This window comes from Rosa rugosa, chromosome 3 (assembly GCF_958449725.1).
Source record: "Rosa rugosa chromosome 3, drRosRugo1.1, whole genome shotgun sequence".
NCBI classification, from domain to species: Eukaryota; Viridiplantae; Streptophyta; class Magnoliopsida; order Rosales; family Rosaceae; genus Rosa; species Rosa rugosa.
This window is the reverse complement of record NC_084822.1, coordinates 41192454-41213707: the sequence shown is the minus strand read 5'-3', so window position 1 is coordinate 41213707 and position 21254 is coordinate 41192454. Positions and strand designations below refer to the sequence as shown.

General features: G+C 38.4%; 3 protein-coding genes across 4 annotated transcripts; 2 read left to right on the top strand and 1 right to left on the bottom strand.

Moving 5' to 3' along the window:
• Nucleotides 1–573: 573 nt before the first annotated feature.
• On the top strand, nucleotides 574–4724 carry LOC133736373 (nuclear transport factor 2). The gene is made up of 9 exons (XM_062163830.1): nucleotides 574–888; nucleotides 988–1122; nucleotides 1264–1573; nucleotides 1961–2217; nucleotides 2387–2579; nucleotides 2977–3098; nucleotides 3170–3235; nucleotides 3693–3771; nucleotides 4234–4724. The coding sequence occupies exons 1-9, from the start codon at nucleotides 850–852 to the stop codon at nucleotides 4380–4382; spliced, it is 1350 nt and encodes a 449-aa protein (XP_062019814.1). The 5' UTR covers nucleotides 574–849; the 3' UTR covers nucleotides 4383–4724.
• A 93-nt stretch (nucleotides 4725–4817) lies between these two features.
• Nucleotides 4818–6659, bottom strand: LOC133736374 (uncharacterized). Its single transcript, XM_062163831.1, has 4 exons — nucleotides 6500–6659; nucleotides 5532–6346; nucleotides 5266–5438; nucleotides 4818–5167 (listed from the first exon to the last, which is right to left on the bottom strand). The coding sequence occupies exons 2-4, from the start codon at nucleotides 6303–6305 to the stop codon at nucleotides 5023–5025; spliced, it is 1092 nt and encodes a 363-aa protein (XP_062019815.1). The 5' UTR covers nucleotides 6306–6346; nucleotides 6500–6659; the 3' UTR covers nucleotides 4818–5022.
• A 10008-nt stretch (nucleotides 6660–16667) lies between these two features.
• LOC133736996 (hypothetical protein At1g04090-like) lies at nucleotides 16668–20858 on the top strand. 2 transcript variants are annotated; one of them, XM_062164629.1, is made up of 3 exons: nucleotides 16668–17046; nucleotides 18719–20328; nucleotides 20419–20858. In XM_062164629.1, the coding sequence occupies exons 1-2, from the start codon at nucleotides 16944–16946 to the stop codon at nucleotides 20317–20319; spliced, it is 1704 nt and encodes a 567-aa protein (XP_062020613.1). In that variant the 5' UTR covers nucleotides 16668–16943; the 3' UTR covers nucleotides 20320–20328; nucleotides 20419–20858. The 2 variants fall into 2 exon arrangements, with proteins under 2 accessions (XP_062020613.1, XP_062020612.1); XM_062164628.1 differs by having other exon boundaries at nucleotides 18719–20858.
• Nucleotides 20859–21254: the final 396 nt, after the last annotated feature.

Sequence of the window (21254 nt, the reverse complement as noted above, 5' to 3'; positions counted from 1 at the left end):
GCAGTTACAGTTTCCTTCCAACAAGCAGAAGTCGATAGTCTGAAGTCTTTGTTTCGGAATCAAGTCTTCAATAACTTACCATAGTAGTTGTGTGTACGTGTGAAAGGACCTTTTTGTTTCCATTATCTCTTGGTGGGTATTACGTCGCCTTTTTCCCTTGCCGGAAAATTCCCTTTTTACCAGAAGTAGTGAAAAACTGAGATTCCCCCAGTCTTTACGTAATGGTTTTGACAGGGACACTAGTATGTAAAATCAGTGATTCCTTGCCATTCTAAACCATGTTCCGTGATTGCTAATAAGAGGGCCCAAACACATGACTTGACCCGAATTGGTAACCTGTGCACTCCCAAGATTTGGAAGTGTCAGGAAAATCAGATCCACCTGGAGCGTCCGATCACCGCTCCACGCAACACCAACCGTTGGTTTGAGAGAATCATCACGCGGTACTTTCCCTTCCTGTCCATTTAAAAATTTAATAATCACACGCTTCCTCCCGAGGTTTTCAACGGACGGCTCTGATTGGGAGTTGAATCAGCGGCTGTGATGCGCTCCTGCAAAACCCTTTTAAGGATTAGCGAATCAGGCGAAAGAAAGCCGGAAGCAGAACCCTGTGAGAGGAACACAAAGCCCCCAAAGCTCTCTACTCTGAAGCTCTCAGTTTCTTATCGGAAGGCTGTTCTCGCCGTTTTGAGCTCGGAAAGGTTTGGGAATCCCGAGGCGCCGTGAACCCGGGGTTTAGGGTTTCGGAAACTTAGCCGGATCTGTGGCCGATCAGTGAGTTAGGGTTTTAGCGGAGAATTTTACAAAATAGTCCACTGCGATTGCATGCTTTGAGAGTTGGAGGAAGCAATGGCGAGTTCGTATCCTGGACCTGTTAGTGCTGTTCAGGTCAGATTCAGTCTCCGTACTCTTACAGTATGTATGTATGTATGTATTTTTCTGTATTTATTTATGTATTTGTGTGTGTGTGTGTGTGTATTTGAGCAGGTAGGGTCGTACTTTGTGGGACAGTACTACCAGGTTCTTCAGCAGCAACCCGATCTTGTTCATCAGTTTTATTCTGATGGCAGCACCATGATTCGTGTCGATGGCGATTCGACAGAATCTGCTAATGAAATGCTGGTAAATTTTTTTATTTTTGTTGCCGCTTATGTTCTTGGAGTTGTGGTTGATTTAATGATTTATTTGGGTTTGAAGAATATCCGAATCGATGTTGTTTAGTGTGAAATACTTATGGTTTTGGTGTTGTTTGTGGTTCTGCAGCAAATTCATACGCTCATATTGTCGCAGTATTTTACTTCGATTGAGATCAAGACTATCAATTCCATCAATTCCTTGGGTGGAGGTGTTCTTGTGATGGTTACCGGTTCTGTTAAGTCCAAGGAATTCAATGGGAGGAGGAAGTTTGTCCAGACCTTCTTTCTGGCTCCTCAGAATAAAGGATACTATGTTCTCAATGATATCTTCCAGTTTCTCGAGGATGAGGTAGTTTTACAGCATCCTGCAAACATGATATCGGAGGGCCAATTCGATATTCAACTAAATGCTTCTAGCCCTCATCGAGAACCGCCAGGTATTTTGACACTGTACTGTTGGCATATATTCATCATTGTCGAGCTATTCTTTGATTTTTGTTCCTTTTGAGTTTTACTTTTGATGTTTTCGCTTGTATAGTCCTTCGGTTAACAGATACAAGCATCTTTTATAAGCGTATTATTAGGGCTCTTAACATTTGACTAGTTTTTTGAAGCTGTAGTGATTAAACAAGTGGTAATATTGCTGTTACATATGGATTTACTCTGTTGCTTGAAGTTGTGCATGTATGTAGATTAGGAAACTCAAAATCCTTTTGTTCATTAGAGATGTTCTCTCTATTCACTGTTCAAAAGATGTTTAGGATTTCTTTAGGAGAAAGTTTGGCCTATCTGTGTTTGATATAACTAGGTGTTTTTCTTTGCAGTTTCCGACTATGTTCTGGAGGAAGAGGCCAGGGAGTATGTGAACTCTGTCGACATAGAAGACGATCCAGTTGATAAGTATAGTCTGCCAGAGCAACAGGTACAGCAAGAATTTGAGACTGAAGTGGTGGTGGAGGAAACTCCTCAAGAGGAGACCTATGCCTCATTTCAAAGTGCGGTGAACACTGTGCAAGACACTCCTGTTGTTTCTGTGGAGGAACCAGTGGGAGAACCTCAGAAGAAGACTTGGGCTTCTATAGTATGTCCCTATACCCCCTCTTATAAGTTATAACTTGTCCTTATGCATAATTTTACTTGTTTACTGTCTGGCTACTGCATTGCCTACATTGCATTTATTCACTGATAAATCATCTGGTGTTGTTGAGTTTGCTTTGATAACTTACAACCCTTTTGTATGTAAATAACAGTTGCGAGTTGCTAAGGGACCGTCAGCACCAGAAGTAACTCAACAACCCTCTTCTAGAAGTGTTCAAACTGCTCCAGATTGGAATCACATCCCTCAGCCCCCTGTTGAACAATCAAACTCTGCTTCAGACTGGAGTTACACACCTCAGCCCACTGTAGAAGCAGCAGAGGAGAGTTACATGCCAGAGGAAGAAGGTAGTCTTTTTTACCATTCTTTGATGCCTCTGTGACGTAGTATAATTAAATTTAATCATTTATTTTTGTTGACTACGTTGTTTGTTCCTCCTAGTTATATTGCCTTCTACTATATTTTGACTTTAGTGGGAAATTAAAGAGATTATTTCTTTCTTATCAGTATATAGTTTTTGAATTGAGAGAATGGTTAGTGATAATAACTATTAGAAATTGGATGCCTTGTGAGGTCCAACATGCCTGATGAATTTAACTAATGAACTTATTTCTTAACGGAACTTGTTATCACACTGAATTTGCTGCTATATGCCTCTTACTTGGGGTGGTTAGTCCGATGAATTAACTTGGTATATTAAGCATTTGTAAGTTGAACCTTATGTTAAATTCTGTCATTCTTCAGGTGAAATGAAATCGGTGTACGTAAGAAACTTACCTCCTACAGTTACCGAAGGTGAAATCGAGGAAGAGTTTAAGCACTTTGGTCAAATAATACCTGATGGCGTCTTTGTTAGGGCTCGCAAGGTGAGTTTGTTTTTATAGTTGCACCATTATATGTGAACTTGAATGAAGCTGAAGTATAATTTGGTGAACAGGAAATTGGAGTCTGCTATGCTTTTGTTGAATTTGAAGACATGGTTGGTGTTCACAATGCCCTCAAGGTTGGCCTTTTATATTTTTCTAAAGTTTTATTTGCTTCACCTTTTCAGTTTCCTGTTATTTGATGAAAGTCATCATTCTCATATGGGGGAGTCTTGGGCATTTTGCACTTATGTTTGGCCCATTTGTTAAGTAGAAAGTTCCCATACACATTCTTGCAATCTTTCAGGTGTTTACCTTCCTTGAGGAGCCCTAATGTTGTGAGAATTGTATGAATCTTGGAGCCTAGATATAGAATCAATGTTTTATATTTCTTTTCTTTAGTTGAGCGAAAGGTGCCTTAAAGAAATCTGATTTGTTCCATTCGCATGTTACTTTTAGTATTGCATAACAATACCATTGCTATTTGTCAGCCTCCTTTTCCTATCCTGCGCATTGGATTTAATTTTCATATAGACTCCAGTGCCAATTTCTGTGTTTAGTGTTTGCATGGCCTGACAAGTGCTTTCCTTCCTGTAGGCATCTCCAATTCATTTGGCTGGAAGACAAGTGTACATTGAGGAGCGAAGACCGAACAGCACCGGTGCTGCTCGAGGAAGTATGTATTTTCAAATGATGCACATATGTCTTTTGTTACTTACTATCTAAGTTAACTTTGGAATGATACAAGTTGTGTACATTCGTCAATGCTGGCGGGTTAACTTTTAGCGCATGAAAGTTGCATTCGTAAGTCTTAAGAAGTCGAATGGTAGCATTTTTCTCATTATCAGTCTCAGTGAAAATAATTTTTGAGATGTCCATTCCGAAGGGCATTGGTAGGTTTTATACAATGTACTTCTCCAACACAATTTATTGATTGCTTTACTAGTTCCAGAGTTTCCATGGAACCAAATGATCGTCTAGTTCAGCAAATATGTTTGTGCATTTATAGGATTAAACTATTAAATACTTGACATATGGTGTACTAAATTGTCAAGCATCTACTTTCCAGGTATTATGTACTGCATGTTTCTGGTACCTAATTTGCTTGTGATATGATGCATTTGATTTGTTTGACCAGGAGGAAGGGGGAGAGGCAGAAGCAGTTACCCAATTGATGCCACAAGGGGGCGTTTTGGAGGTCGTAGTTCGGGCAGAGGTAGTTACCAGGATAGTGGCGACTACAATAGAGGGAGAGGCAATGGCTTTTATCAGCGTGGTACACGATAAGTGGTTTTGGAAGTTCTGAATCCACGCAAGGAATATATCCAAGGAAAAGTTCCTCGAGGTGCGGATTCCAGGTCCAATGTTTTCCGCTAGATGTTTCATGAAATGTATTTGTACTTTTTCGAGTGTCATTTTACATGAGCTGATAAGTTTATGTGGACAATTCAGTCTCCGTTTCTGGGTATATGTTTTCTCCCCCCCCCCCCCCCTTGGCTTGTTTTTATCATGCAATTCAAGTGGGAAATTTTGAGGCCATTGAGGCCCCAAGTTGTGAGGGAATATGATCAAGATGTTTGTTTCATGTTATTCCAAGTTATTCTATAAGAAGCGTTTCTGATTTTGATATATTTTGCTTTTGTTCTGGATTCCACACTTTCATTTCAAGAGCTCGTAATTTTTTTCCCTACTATATTGGTCTCGTAGCAAAGCCCATGGTCATCAGCAACAATAGAAAGAATGCTTATGTATAAATTTGATAAAGTGTTTAGGTTATGGGCAATTCTTCATGGAAGTTCTAGTTGCAATTGCTCTTATTCTCATCTAAACAGGTTTCATCTTGAAAATTCCCTATTTAAACTAATCACTCAGAAACTATATATATTTACAACACAGTCAACTCTATTACAAAACTTCTGCAGTCTACTTAGGCGCTTGCAGAAGTCATGAATCCTTCATGAATATATGGCGACATGCCGCCAAGATCTTGTCCCAGATCTGCTTCATCTTCATCTTCATCTTCATCTTCCTCTGTTTCCCATAGGAAGCCAGCGTATGCTGCATGGACATGGCTGTAATTTAAGAAGGAAAAGTCGTGTCAAACTTTGGCCTTCAAGTAAAATAGGATAGAACACTGAAACTCTCTATTTCAACCAATGATATCACATACCTATCTTGAGGTGCAGCTTGGACTGCTCGTTCATAGTAGCTTAAGGCTCTATCTTCATCATGGTGCAGCTCCCATAGTACCTTGGCATATTGTGCCAAAATTTTACCGTCATTCGGGTCTGCTAGGATCGAACGAGAGTAGTATTCCTCTGCTAAAGGAAGGTCTCTCTTGGTCTGAAGAAACAAGGAAGTTAGTACAGTCACAAAGATGTCAAAACAATCTCAAACATGCACAACACAAAGATACAGAAGGCAGAATAAGCTCACCTGATACAAAAAATTAGCATAATTTCCGAGAACCAATGGGTTTCCAGGATGTTCGACTACCATCTTCTTGTAATGCTCCTCAACCCCCTGGTTGTTGTCATCTCCATCTCCATCTCCATCTCCACCAGTGCTTTCCCAATTAGCCTCGTGACCACCCCGGCCACCGCCACTTCCACCACCAATCCCAAGTCCCTTTGCAAGATGCATTTCTCGACTTTCTAGCTCTCTTTGTTCTTCATAACCCCCACCCCACATTTTCTGCATAGTTCTCATGTCCTCGGATAGACTCCCCTTCTCTTCCAAACCAACACTATCCCCTTCAATAGCCATGACTCTCTCACTTTCCTCAACCTCTTCATCAAATTCCCTATCACTATCTTCTTCATCTTCACCCAAAGCTCCCGAGTTACAGGTCGAAAAAGAATCTATAGTTTGCAACGGTGTTCCCCTGGATCTCGACTTGTTGGGTTGGTATAAATCACAGAAGAACGGATCATCTTCATGTTTATCACAAGAAGCTGCATAGGCCAGTCCTTCCAAGTTTCCATCAGACTGAGCCCTCCGAAGAAACTGGGAGGAAAGATCAATGGAGGGAGAGATTGGTGAGGAACCGTGTGAGATGTTGAGAGGCCCAGTTTGGTGAAATGAAAACTTGGTGGGAGTGTGGTGGATTGAGGTTGGTTTTGGTTCAAAGTGATTGCCAAGTGGACTTTCAGCTGAGAATGATGCAAGAAGGGATCCAATAACCGGTGATGAAGAGCTCCTCAGCAACATGATTCAACCTTTGATCTAGATTAGCTTCTGATTATAAAACTCTGTAAAGGAAAACACAGTATATACATGAGTATATGCAAATGAATCAAAGCTTTACTGCCATGAATCTGCATATTCTATGAGGGTTAAAGAAAAATTAAATTGCTTTTGGGAAAAGGAGGAGGAAGAAGAAGAAGAAGAAGAAGAAAGCATACCACTTTTTGGAAAACCAGAGACTTGCAATCCCCAAAATGACAGAGAAATAATGAGAAGCTGGCCTCTCTTGTCTTATAAAGGGAGCAGCTTACAGATGGGAATGTGTTATCTAATTGAAATTGATGTCTTTTTCTTCTAGTAAAAATGAAAAAGAAAAAAGAATTATGATATTATATGAATGGTGGAGATTGGAGAAGAGGGCCAGATTTAACTTGGTTTAAAATATCAATGGCAATTTGCAGTCGGTCTAATGTTGATAGGCTGGAAAGGAAGCAAATGGGAAAGGCACATGAAAGACTGAAAGCTGCGTCCTCTATTATATGCTCCGTTGAATGTTTACATCTAACCTTTTGGAAACTCATGGGACACTGACTTGTAAATATCTCAGGTCACAACTGTGCAATAGTCATTAAATCTTGGACTTTTCTGCACAACACCACAAGAAAAATCAGTCCTTTTCGAATCAAAATATAAGAACAAAAACTCACAATTTTAGGGGAATGAAATTTGCACTCCACATTTTACAAACCACACTCTCTTTGGTTTTTATTCCAGAAATATCCCTAGTCGTTTTCTTTCTTTCATTTGTCTTTTTATCTTTAGTTTTTCACATGCTCAGCTAGCAATGCGGATGACAGTCGAGTCTCTGTAGCTATTCAAAGACCCGGAGATATTTAAGCCATGAAGTATTTTCCAGGGCAATTCTAGCCCGTGTATGTAATTTGGTGTTCACAATATTGCCTTTTTCACCTGATCAATCTTCCTTGCCGATAAACCCAGGTTGTGCTAGAAGACCTGATGAGATTAGTGGGAACTTTAGGTTTGAAAAATTGGAATTCTAGAAACGGGTGTCACTTTCGCTGATGATCAATCCAAACTGAACTTAATTGCGAAAGGTTGTTGATTTCTTAAAGAACTTGAAGAAATATTAGATGTGATGAACTAATGATTGATATCAATGCTTATCAAGATAGGCCGTTGGCTGAAAGAGAAAGCATTTCTTTTCTTTGAGGGAGACGAATAAACCCCAAAAGATTTTGAGTTGGGAATCAAGTTGAGAACGTTAATTCTTTTCGGTCTATAAGTTGGGATTTGGTTGATTGCAGGGTTGCTTTGTGGGTATTGGGTGGTTTTAAGAGTTTGGCTAGTTGAAACCCATAGCACAGAAGTTCAAGTTTTATTCTCTAATAGGTATTATAGGTTGGACTAGAAGGTTGAGAAGATAACAGGGAGATAGAGAAGATGATAGAGAAAGAGGTGTTGGAAACTTTCTGCAAATTGTTCTCTCTCACTGACGGGAGTTAAAGAAAAGCATTAGAAGTTGACGAGGATAGCTTTGTAATTTACATGAATAAAAGTTACAAAGGGAGTGTGGTTTGCAAAATATGGAGTGCAAATTTCACTCCCCTAATTTTATGGGGTATGAAAATAATTTTGGAAATTTAGATTCAAGGCTCAAAAGTGTATGAATTGGTTTGTCATTAGTTACCTAGTACCTACCACATGGTTGAGTGTTGGGGAAAGTTTGGAGCAGAGAATACTGAAACACGAGTCATGTATGTGGGTCGGTTTTCTTATTTAGACTAGTTAATGAATTAGACTGAAATTCAATCTCAATTAAAAAACACATGTCCCATTTCTATTATAAAAATTTAAAAAAATTACACACTGCTTGGTGTGGGAGGTGTCATTTAACTCGAATGAGTGTAGACGGTGGATAATGAACATTAGTGGCGGTGATTAAAAAGTTGGGGGAGGTAGTTTTTTTTTCCCCTTCCATGGTTCACAGTTTGTTATTTACTACAATACCTTCCAGTCATTAAAATGTTATAATAATGGGAACATTTGGCAAAAATAGGGAAATAATCACTCTTCACTTAATAATAGCATGATAAATTTGGTTGGCAAAAATAATTTACAGACTTAAATCGTAAAAGCATATATTGACTTCTTAGTTGTGTATAAGCATAAAGACCGCCGGGCCGCAAAGCGAATTCGGGAGATGTTTTTTTATCTACATTCACGCCTTTTGGAAAGAGTCGCGAAATTATGATTTCTTTTAGGTGAAGGAAGTATGACTGCAGACCAGAGAGAAAGAGAACAAAGTCTTCTATTAGAGTTAGGCCCGAGTGGTGGAGAATGATGGAGAAGTCGATTGCCAAAACAATTGGACAAAAGTTGGTGGATCATTTCTAATTCCGATTGCGAAAATAACTAAAGAGAAAAAATATATTGTGGTTATAATAACAGAAATAGAAATGGGTCATAAAACAAAAACCTGGCATGTGTTTCATGGAAGCTACAAGGCGCAAAAACGGAAATAGAAGACGCCCACGTTGAAAAATAAGGGCGTTATTCCAAACAGAAAACACGTGCTTTGTCCTCCTTCTACACAGTATTTTGTATCCCCAAGCCACAAAGGCACAAACAGCCCACGAGTGGACCTATGTAGTGGTTTCTTCCCTTTCCATTATACACCACATGCTTCATAACACCATAGTCGTGATCAATTAGCTTTGCTCATGTTGTGCTCTTGTTGAACGAGGCAAATTCTATTGAATCGAGATTGGAGGCAATTGGTTAATGGAATGTTTAGATCATGATGTTCTAGATTTGTAGTTATTCAAGTATGTGTGGTACTCTTTTTTCCGTTTGAAATGTATCTATAATGGGTGTTTCGGAAAACAAAGTTAGTCACAAGACAATTTTTGGATTCATAATTTTGTAAAAGTTTACTTTTAAGTTCCTTCAAGTTTTGTTCATGACCATTTGGTCTAGTGGCATAGTCTTTCCTTCATAAGTGGAAGGTTGTGAGTTCGACTCACGAAAGACCAGTTATAACATTTGAGTTGTTTATCTGATAAAAAAAAATTTTCTTCAAGTTTTTACTATCATAACAAAATCATGACTATCATAACAAATTATTTAATGATACAATTCTCATAATAAATAAAAGGGGAATAACTTCTTACCATGAAATTACACTTTTACATTAAGAAATAGGGAGGGAAAAGAAAAAATAAAGATTTTGTCCTTGCTTAGGGCCCTTTCGGTATCATTTTGCGATACTGTTTTTTGTTTTACGAATTCAAAATTTTATGTAATTTGCGTTCAGTGCATTAAATTTGAAAAACAAGGAAAATAAATTTTAGGAAACAATTCAGGAACTATGAATAAATATGGGAAATGACTTTTTGACGTTTTCATTGTTTCCTGAAAACAACCTGCCCTGCAATTAGAGAAAGTGATTAATTTTTTTTTACTTTTAAGCACATAGATCCACAAACTCTTCTCCTCTCTTTTGGTCTTTCTCTCTTTCTTTCCCACAGTTTCCATTGAGACTTATCCTCTCTGCTCATGATCTCATCTACTTTATCTGCTGTTTGAACTTTCTTCTTCCTCGTCTTTTTCAATCAATTGAAACTTGCAGAATCATGTAGTAGAGAAGAATGAAGGATTTAAACATTTCTCTTTCACGTGTCAGATCTAATTTATACGGATGATTTAGGGTGAAAGTTTTGGTATTTTATGCTTCAATATAATTGGATTATCTCATGGGCAAGAGGAATTAACAACTAAGGTTGAGACATTTGATTGAATTTATCTTTTTGAACTAAAGATTCAAGAGCTTGCAACTTCATATGATATATTTTATAAACAAATTTGAGGGATTTGATTCTTCTTGTTCAATCTCCTTCACAATACTCTGTTTCTTTTCTCATAACAACCAATAAAGGATTCATAATCAATACAAACAAAATAGTCAATCTTTCATGATTACTGAGGAAAAACTAAACTGAGTGCTATAGATATGTTTTTTTTTTAAATGATAGATATGTTTTTAATATTTCAAGTTTTAAAATACTTGTACCGAACATATATTTACATCTTAAAAACTTGTAGTTTAATTATCCGTTTTCATTCTACAATCCAGTATTATAAAAGTAGTTTCATAAAAAGTTACAGGACACACCCTAAGTAAGTGGGTGTTTTCAAAAAAGCCACGCTTTTGGATAAGCAAGGCTTAAACTTTCTAAATCACACTACTAGTGTATATTAGCAGTGGTAGTCACTTGCTAAGTAATTGAGTAAGGACAACAATCTCTTGGATCTAGATCCATTGGTAGAAGATAAAAATAACTCAAATTCATAAATAATTTTTTCCACTGTTAGATATAGATCTAATGGTGATTGCGTATAATTTTTTTGCTCAATTACGCTAGATAAACATTAATGCAGCCACAAGGTGAAGAACCAAAGACGAGAGTATAAGTTTTCTTGATATCATATTCCTAGTGAGCCCTTCTAATGAGAACCACTAAAATGAGGACTAGTTGAAGATTTTCTAATCAACGGTTTAGGAGACTTACTTTTTTTATTACATTATGGCAAATCAATAATTAGATGTTTATGTATGCATGAGTAGATCACTTCTAAAAATTTTCTTTCAAATTGCTAATCGTTAAGGTACCGAACTAGATCAAATCAATTGACGAACCAAATCTGTCAAACACGATCCGTTCATGTTCACAACTGATAAATCACGATTTAAATACGATTTTATATTTGTTTGAAAAATTGCATAAATGATCTACACAAATATCTAAACATCTAACTGTTGATTTGCGGAAATGTGATCGAAAAATGAATCTCACACAAAAGTCCTCAACTAGTCCTTATTTTAATAATCCTTATTAGTGGTCCTCAACTGGTATAGAAATATGGGTCCTCATATTCCTATTCTTTTTTGAAAGGATTTGGTTTAATTAGATATCAAAGCCATAAAAACAGGCCAGAGTCTAACAGAACTTACATAAGAAGATCCGGAATTTAACCGGGCGTCCTATCTAAGTCACACCTAAACTCATTAAAACTAAAATGGTCACTCGCTGAAACAACAAGCCAACAAAATAAGTAAAAGTAATCTCACTTCCTAAGGCAAAATCAATTCATCTAGTCTAATCTGCCAAACACTCAATTGTGGTACACATATCAACTAGAAACATCTTAGAGAAGCATATAGAAATCACTCCCACTTGAGAAGTCTTGATGTTCAGAATGTCTTGAATTTTTGTGAGACCTTAAGCAAGCACCTTCTCCTTCCCCGTAGGGTTAGAGATAGTACTTGCCTCCGCCTCAACAGCAGCCAACAACCTCGGCATCAAGTTGCTCCTCGGGCTTTTCTTAAGGGTCTGTAGTCCCTCTCCATATTTGAGCCTCCCATGAGGCCCAGTTATCACCAGCGGCCCATAGTAAGAGGCCACAAGCCCAGTCACCACCGGCCCATATGCTCCAACCAACCCAGTCAACACGGAGGTCAACCCTAGTTCAAAACTAGGGTTTCCCGCCGGTTTTTCCGGGGGCGGTTCTTGCCCTTGGCCTATCGCCGCCTGCAGCACCAGTGTTGCCATATTTCCAGCCGGCCCAGTCACCGCCGGCGCTACGAAGATCCGGTTCGACCCTTCTTCCTCCATCACAGGTCGCTGGAGCCCCGCGCCATCGCAGCTCGAGTTGGGTATGTTCTGGCCCGGCGCCACCACCAGCACCTCTAACCGCCCAGATCTGATCCCCTCGATCAAACAAGGCCGACCTACGATGCGGGTCCCAAATACCACCGTCGCAGTTCCGACCCGTTCCGTCAAAACACATCCAAAAACACCACCCTCAGCCAAGAAAAACCTCAGCCGGAGCCTTTGAGAAACTGGGTCGAGATCCCAGCGCCGTTGCAGAAGAAGCCACAACCTCTCCATGCCCCCGCCGCCGTCATCTCGCCTCTTCCTGGTCTGGAGAGCACGAGGCTCACCGCCGCCAACACGAAATCGAAATTTCGTTTCACCGGGTCTCTCCGCAAGTTTCGGAGGCCCTTTCTCCATTCTCCTAATCTCCTCATATTCCTATTCTTATTTCTATTATCAATTATATTCTTGTACTTTTTTTTTTAGAGAAACTGTCAACTCAGATTAATTAGGAGGTAAACTCCTTAGAAAGTACATCAACAATACAATCTGGAGGCTCTAGACCCCAAAATAAAGAACTAGAAGAAGAACAAGCAAAACTAGCTAAAGTATGAGCCACAACATTGGCTTGACGATAAGCATGAGTGAAATAAGAACCCGGCATCTGCTGAAGATGGAAGGTAATGTCATCATACACACGACCATTGAAGGAAGTATGGGGAATGACTCCCAGCTTTGTAGCATGAAAAAGAGTAAGAGAATCCGTCTCAAAAATAACAGGAGAAAGGCCTTGCTGCAAAGCAATTGAGACTGCCTCCCTCCCAGCTAAAGCCTCAACCTGTTCCGGAGAAGAGACATTATTAACTGGAGCATAAAAACCTCCCAAACATTTGATCAAGCAATTATATTATTGTACTTGCTTATTAGCGTAGTTAGGAGTGATTTCTTTGTCAAATCACTATACAGCAAGTTTTATGGTAAAATATCATCGTTTATATTTTTATAAGAGGTTTTTACCAAAAAAAATTGATGAGGATTCTGGGATGCAATTCTCGCCGAAAAAGTTACTATTTTTTTTTTAATATATATAACAACTAAGGAAGAGTAGTTACAACTTACAACTTCTCTAGGCCCCGCTACTTGAGTTGATTTGTCATATGAACTACACCACCAAACTTCTAATCCATTGTCACATTTCCAAAAGAGAAAAATTCAGCTACCGTCCCCAAACTATTTTGCCAAGGCCAATTTGATACCCAAACTCTCAAAAGTATCAATGTGATACCTAAAGAACTAAATTGGTATCAACGTGATACTTCCGTCCAAAATTTCTGACGGCGCCGTCTGTTTGCTGACGTGGCAAGCACGTGGGTCTAAAAAAAAGTGAAATGACCAATGTACCCTTTTTTCTTTTTGAGAAAAATTCATCTACCGTCCCCAAACTATTTTGCCAAGGCCAATTTGATACCCGAACTCTCAAAAGTATCAATGTGATACCCAAAGACCTAAATTGTATCAACGTGATACTTCCTTCCAAAATTTCTGACGGCGTCGTCTGTTTGCTGACGTGGCAAACACGTGGGTCCAAAAAAAAGTGAAATTACCAATTTATCCTTTTTTTTTGTTAATTCATTTTTTTTCCTTTTCTTTTCATTTCTTTTTCTTCCTTCTTCTTCTTCTCAGATTTTCTTCTTCTTCTTCTTTATAGGGTTTCGCGGCGCCAAGCAGCTTGGGGCTGATGCTTCCAATCAAACCCGATACCGGTCAAAGAACCTGCTGGTGCTGAGATGATCAACGACCCGTCGACGTAAATTGGGGCCGCCGAGTTGTTGAGCGAGACGAGTCGTTCAGCTGGAAGGTACCGTGAGAGAGTGGCCGTCGAGCATGGTAGCGATCTTGGCGCCGAACGGGAGAGACTTGAGTGATCGGACAAGGAAAGCGATGGGAGGGGGTGGTTAATCCACAGGAGTGCGAGGGAGGTGGATTTGTAGCAGGAATTGGAGAGGATCTCGGCAGTGTTAGTGATGGTTTAGGCGGAGGAGAAGGAGAGGAGAGAGAGAGGAAGAGAGAGAAGAAGAAGAATAGCTAAAATAACATCCCTAGAACTAGACCGCCTTCCGTTCGGAGACCGTACGCGTACGTACTTCGCCTCGACGGCCACTCTCTTACGGTACCTTCCGGCTGAACGCCTCATCTCGCTCAACAACCCGGCGACCCCAATTTACGCCGACAGGTCGTTGATCATCTCAGCACCAGCAGGTTATTCGACCGGTATCGGGTTCGATTGGGAGCTTCAGCCCCAAGCTGCTTGGCGCCATGAAACCCTAAGAAGAAGAAGAATAAGAAGGAAGAAAAAGAAATGAAAAGAAAAGGAAAAAAATGAATTAACAAAAAAAAAAGAGAGGGTAAATTGGTCATTTCATTTTTTTTGGGACCCACATGCTTGCCACGTCAGTAAACAGACGGCGCCGTCAGAAATTTTGAACGGAAGTATCACGTTGATACCAATTTAGGTCTTTGGGTATCACATTGTTACTTTTGAGAGTTCGGGTATCAAATTGGCCTTGGCAAAATAGTTTGGGGATGGTAGATGAATTTTTTTTAAAAAGAAAAAAGGGTAAATTGGTTATTTCACTTTTTTTTGTGACCCGCATGCTTGCCACGTCAGCAAACAGACGGCGCCGTCAGAAATTTTGGACGGAAGTATCACGTTGATACCAATTTAGGTCTTTGGGTATCATATTGATACTTTTGAGAGTTTGGGTATCAAATTGGCCTTGGCAAAATAGTTTGGGGACGGTAGCTGAATTTTTCTCTTTCCAAAATATATAATGAGCTAATTGAGGTGTCATAAAATTAAAGGCTTTGTGCGGCGGCACCACCCCACACCCCAGGGCTGCTCCTGCCTAATATGCCTATGCTCAAACATATAAAAAGGATTCTATTTTGTATATTTAGATTTCTTCCCCATTGTAAAATTTAGTAGTTATTTGCTCCGGTGTTTTTGATAATTTTCAAATTCTTGTGAGGTTACATGTAGTTTGTACAGTTGGATCGTTGTAGATAGAATCATTCTCATATTCAATCATTGTTATGCACTATGTTTTTTTTTTTTTTTTTATTGAAATGGGTCTGGTGCGGCTGCCCTCAAGCCTTGATTAATGAAATTGCAGAATACAAGGGGGGATGTAGAGCTTGAACCCCAGATTACAATACGCATAAAGAGAACATTCTGAAATAATACCAGAACTCTCCACAATATCTATGTATTCTAACAAGCACCAATTAGCAAAAAGTGCACGAATGGCTACTCCATTTGCTTTGATATAGCGGTGACATACCGGAAAGATAACTCTATATCGAAGAAGCATCATTACAAGTAGCACAGTTTTCCCACTATGTTGCCGCACGACAATAAAACCAGCGTAACTCAATTTCATCCTGCCACTAGGAGGTTGCGTCCATTTGATCAAGCAAATAGCTCGCCGCCTCGCTAGGCCAGACAAGGCACACTGAGTGTGCATACTGGGACAAAACCCACGTCGCCCTATCAAAAAATTGTAGGGACTTATTGCCGGCAAGAAGCCATTTCTAACAACAAGTAAAAAACAATTTGTGATGATGTTATTTTAGACACGAGGAAATTTGTGATGATGTTATTTTAGTTTGTGATGTTTATCATAATTATAATGATACTAAAAAATAGTAGTTCATAATTATAATGATACTAGAAAATAGTAGTGGCCAGTGGGGAATTATACTTGTGAGAGTAGGTAGTTTAAAACAATTTATTTCTTTTATTATTTTTTATTTTTATTTTATTTTATTTTTTACGTATTTATCCATGGTATTTTAACCTTTTAGGGTTATAAACGTAAAAAGAATCATTGATTGTTGACAACACCACTTCTCTTAAATATAGTTTAAATTTTTTTATTTTATTTTTTACGTTTTTATCCATATTATTTTAGTTTTTGAGGGTTACAAAGGTTAAAGAATTAGTTATGGTTGACAACACTCCTCTTAAAGATTCTAAAGAGGACTATTAAAATTAGAACTTTATGAGGATTTTCTAATAAATGGTTGTGAGACGCAATTTTCAATCACATTTCGACAAATCAACCGTTATTTAGATATTCATGAGTAGATCATTTATGCAAATTTTCAACTAATTTGAAAATCGTTAAGACATTCATAGTGGAGATTTTTCATTTATGAACATGAAATGTTCAAATTTGACCGATTTAGTTCGTCCATTGATTTGATCTATTTCGATATCTTAACAATTAACAATTTAGAAGAAAATTTTCAAAAGTGATATTCTCATTTATACGTAAACATCTAATGATTGATTTGTCAAAATGTAATAAAAAAATGTGTCTCACAACCATTGATTAGAAAGTTTTTATGAATTCCTCGTTTTAAAGATTCTCATTAGACTTTTCAAATAAAAAAAAAAGATTCTCATTAGAAAATCTCCCTGTAATATAGATATGGATGAGATTTATAATTATTTTTGCGAGAAATAAGGTTAAACTCGTTGTTTGTCATCAGTTTTGATGAATTTTTTATGCATCCAATTAAAATATTTCATCGAATGAGATTCGTGGATTTAATAAGAAAAGAAAAAAGAAAACGGAAATGTATACGTGTTTATATCTAATATGTACACTGTTACGTACCTTTAATTCACCAAAAAAGCAGGGAAAAGGCAGGCCTGCTTGCAAGTCTTTTGAACCATGGACACAAGCTAATAAATATCATCTAATCATCAACACCTCTCGATAATATTGTGCATGGTGGAGACTGCCCCACAAAAATGAGTGTTTGTTGTTTTGGATATGTCTGCTTCAACAAGAAGAACAAATTCTTAGGAATCAACATACCACCAGTTCCAGAACCATCTGAAATCTACGATCACAGATTCAGAGCCAGGCCCTTGTTGTTTGTGTCATAAGACTGACTAGGAGTTTTTCTTGGGCCAATTATGTTCTTGTGCAAGTGCTTCTATTGGAATCAACTCAAAGATTTATTTCCACCAGAGCCTGAACCCTTCTCCCTGCCTGCTCCAATTCCTCAATGGCCTCCAGGTATGAGGATTTGAGTGCAAAGATTTGATTTTTTTTGGAAATTTGAATGTGGGTTTTGTTTAGTGTTTGGGTTGTTCATGGATTTTGGGGTGAAGGGTTTGTGGATTGTGCTGAATGCATTCAATTGTGGTGGTAAAGTTTGCTTCTTTTTGTTTTTGATGAAATGGATTTTTGGTAGTTGCAGTTACCAATTAGTGCTTACTGGGTTACTTTTATTCTCTGCAAAAAAAAAATTAAAAAAATGATGAACATTTGACTTGGGAAAATTCAGCATATTTTGAATTTGAGCTTAATTGCTGACATGCAAATCACAATCTATGCAAGAGGCCCTTATTGATCATCATCAACTCTCTTTACTGTCTGCATTTGTGATTTTGTATACTCTGGTAGGCTATGCGCGTATTACGTGTCGAAATTGTAATATCATTGTTGAATAGTTGCTCTGGTGATCTAGTTTTTTTATGGAAGTTTGCACTTTGGTTCAATGAGCCTGATCATGTACTTTAAGTTCAAGATAAGTGATGCAGAAAAGAATGCCCTTTTTCGAGGCTTGACAGCAACAAGTAAATTGCTCAACTAGTTTCTTTTCATTGATCATGTACTTTAAATTGAAGATAAGTAGATATGAGTTAGAAGAGAATGCACTTTTGTTGAGCCTTGAAAGCAACTTTTAATATTCTTTACTTGCTTGAATTTCTGGTACTGGGTTTCCATTCATGTTTTCTTTAGGCACTTATTTTGTTTTGTTTCTCCGAGTACATGATTGCTATTCTGGAAACTCCAGCTCTCGGGATCTATTTATTCTTCCTTTACTTGAATACTGAAATAGGTTACAATTTTGCGTGGTAGTTTCAGTTTGTTGCTTCTTGTTATTTGCTCCATTGAGTTATTGTTCATGCAGTCATGCTATTCATATTGCTAACAGACAATTTAACTTCTGTTTTTCTTAGTTCATGAAAGCTCCAGCACTTGGGGTCTATTGATCTTTACTTGAATAAAGAAAAATGAGAGATCTGCTTCTTAGTTTTGTGCTGCAATATACTTTGAAATTCATCTTATGTCTGGATGATATTATTCTTTTTCTTTGGGTGCGTCATGTATGTTCATACAATCTTTATTCTATATTTCTCTCTTGAAAATGAATAAAACTAAACTTGGTAATATATACAGCTCATATGTTCTTTTGGCCTCCATTTCCGTAAGTATTCGGCAATTTATGGAGTAATTTTCGTCTCTTCCTATTTTGTTAGTGATAGATATTGTCAACTCTGTGCAACAAGTGAGATTCTTATATTTATTTAGCTATCTTCATTATCAGGATAAATTTTAGTGTGCTGGTTCTGAAAAGTTTTCAGTCCTTTCGTGCCTCATATTCACCTTTTTTTGGAGCTGACTATTGATGAGCATGCAAAATTTTTGAGGTTGTACAAATTCAGAAACAATATCTTCAAGTATGATGAAGTATTGACTTAATGAAACAAATATATAGAATATAGAGTCAAGGAGAAACTTATTGGTCGAGAATTGATAGTACAGAATGGTGAAAATATATCATGACCAGATTTCGTGAACCTGAGATTGGAAATTTGGCTCTGGTGATTGAAATTATTTATTTGATATGACAAATTGGATTGCGTTCTAAATGATTTAAGCATTGTGTTTTCTTTTTCAGGTGAAGGTTTTGCTTCTGGAAAAATAAGTATTGGAGAAATAGAGGTTTACAAGATCACCAGATTTGAACGAATCTGGGCCTGCTCTCTGCCAGAGGACAAGAAAAAAACAGTTACATTTTATAAGCCAGCAGGAATTCCTGATGGATTCCATAGCATGGGTCATTATTGCCAACTCAATGGTAAGCCTTTACACGGCTATGTTCTTGTGGTTCGAGAAGTAGATTTGCCAGAAACAGCTGGTGTTCAGGAGCATGTGAAGTCAGCAGCTCTTCGAGAGCCACTTGATTACACACTGGTGTGGAGGCCTGATGATGGGAATGAGGAAAGTTATGGTTCATGTGGCTACTTTTGGTTACCTGATCCACCCGAAGGTTACAGAGCAATGGGCTTTTTAGTTACCAACAAGCCAGGAAAACCTGAGTTGGATGAAGTAAGGTGTGTTAGAGCTGATTTGACTGACACATGCGAAACTCACAGCCTACTTTTTAATACCAGCATCAAATCTGCAAGTCTTCCTTTTCAAGTTTGGACTATGAGACCATGTCATCGGGGAATGATGGGGACAGGGGTCTCTGTAGGTACATTTTTCTGCAGTAGTCACTGGAGTAATGGAGAGGAACTGCAGATTGGGTGCTTGAAGAATCTGAATCCTAAGCTCTGTGGAATGCCAAATCTTGATCAAATTCATTCACTTATCAATCATTATGGACCCACTGTTTTCTTTCATCCAGAAGAGGTCTACTTGCCATCTTCTGTTGCCTGGTTCTTCAAAAATGGAGCGCTATTGTACAAAAGTGGCACAGATGTAGGCGAAGCAATTGATGAAAGTGGCTCAAATTTGCCTGCTGGGGGGACAAATGATAAGCAGTTTTGGATAGACTTGCCTAGTGGTGATCGAAGAAAGAATGTGATATATGGAAACTTGGAAAGTGCAAAACTCTACGTTCATGTGAAACCAGCTCTTGGTGGGACTTTTACTGACATTGCAATGTGGGTATTTTGTCCCTTTAATGGACCAGCCACTCTCAAAGTCGGACCTATGGATATCGCTCTCAGCAAGATTGGACAGCATGTGAGTGACTGGGAGCATTTCACACTCCGAATATGCAACTTTACTGGAGAGCTTTGTAGTATATACTCCTCACAGCACAGCGGTGGTCAATGGGTAGATGCATACGCTTTGGAGTACATAAGCGGGAACAAAGCCATTATCTACTCGACGAAAAATGGACATGCAAGCTTCCCACATGCTGGGACTTACCTTCAGGGGTCTGCAAAGCTTGGGATTGGAATTAGGAATGATGCTGCTCACAGTGAGTTTTCTGTGGATTCAAGCCGCCAATATGAAGTAGTGGCGGCTGAGTATCTTGGAGATGGAGTTGTTACTGAGCCAGGTTGGCTGCAGTTTATGAGAGAATGGGGTCCAAAAATTGTATACAATTCAAGGACTGAGCTGGATAAGATCATCAATGTTTTGCCTGTGATGTTGAGATATCCTGTGGAGAACATCTTTTCAAAAATTCCAGTTGAGCTTTCTGGGGAGGAAGGTCCTACAGGACCAAAGGAGAAGAACAATTGGGTGGGAGATGAAAGATGGTAGCGATGCTAGGTTCGTAACAGAACCCTACTTCAAGGATTACTCACTGTTTCTTTCATCCTGCAGATCATGTTGTTTTTATATGCTTCTTTCATCGTGCAGGTCATGTTGTTTCTGTATGCACGGTTTGAGAAATCATTGAATTTCAAGGCCAGCCTTGTTGTGGTTGTAACTCTCATGTATTTTTGCCATATGTAAATAACAATATAAGATAGTGGCGAGAGAGGGGATGGGGAAATAGGTTAGAACTACAATAGATTAAGGGTTTGATCCCTTCTAGTGTTACCAGTGTTGCGGAAGTACAAAAATATGAGATTGTGAGGTGTTCTTCCTATTTCTTTTAGTCCCCTAGGATTTTTTTTTCTTTTCATTTTTTTGTATCCCAAAGAATGCTAAATTTGTGCCTAGACCATTTGGTCTAGTGAAATCAGTCTCTCCCCTTTATAAATGGGAGGTCTTGAATCCGACTCAGAGATTAGTCGTATATTGTCGGTGTGTGATTATGTAATAATAAAAAGAGTGCTATATTTGTATCTTCCTTATATTTTGGTATCAATCTCCCCTAGTCCCCAACACATTCCTTACCCCAGCTGCCCAGCAGAAGTAAAATACTTCCGGTAAATGATTACCGAAAGAAGAATGCTTACTTGGGCAGGTGGTGAATCATTCTATCAAAGCCATAACATCAGAAAGATTAGACATTTTAAACAAGGTTCCTTGGGGAAGTTAGGAAAGACAAGTGACTGTGAAGCACACCAAAAATGTTTGAATCATATTAGGCTAAAGTTCATTAAATGACAAAACCCCTCAATCTATGTTAGTTTGTTCAAGACCCTCAACTATTATCACTATTCTATTTCTCAGTTATTTGACATTTCATGCAACACGCGAACATTGGTTAACTTCATTTTTTATCAATCGTATGAAGTTGTAGTTTT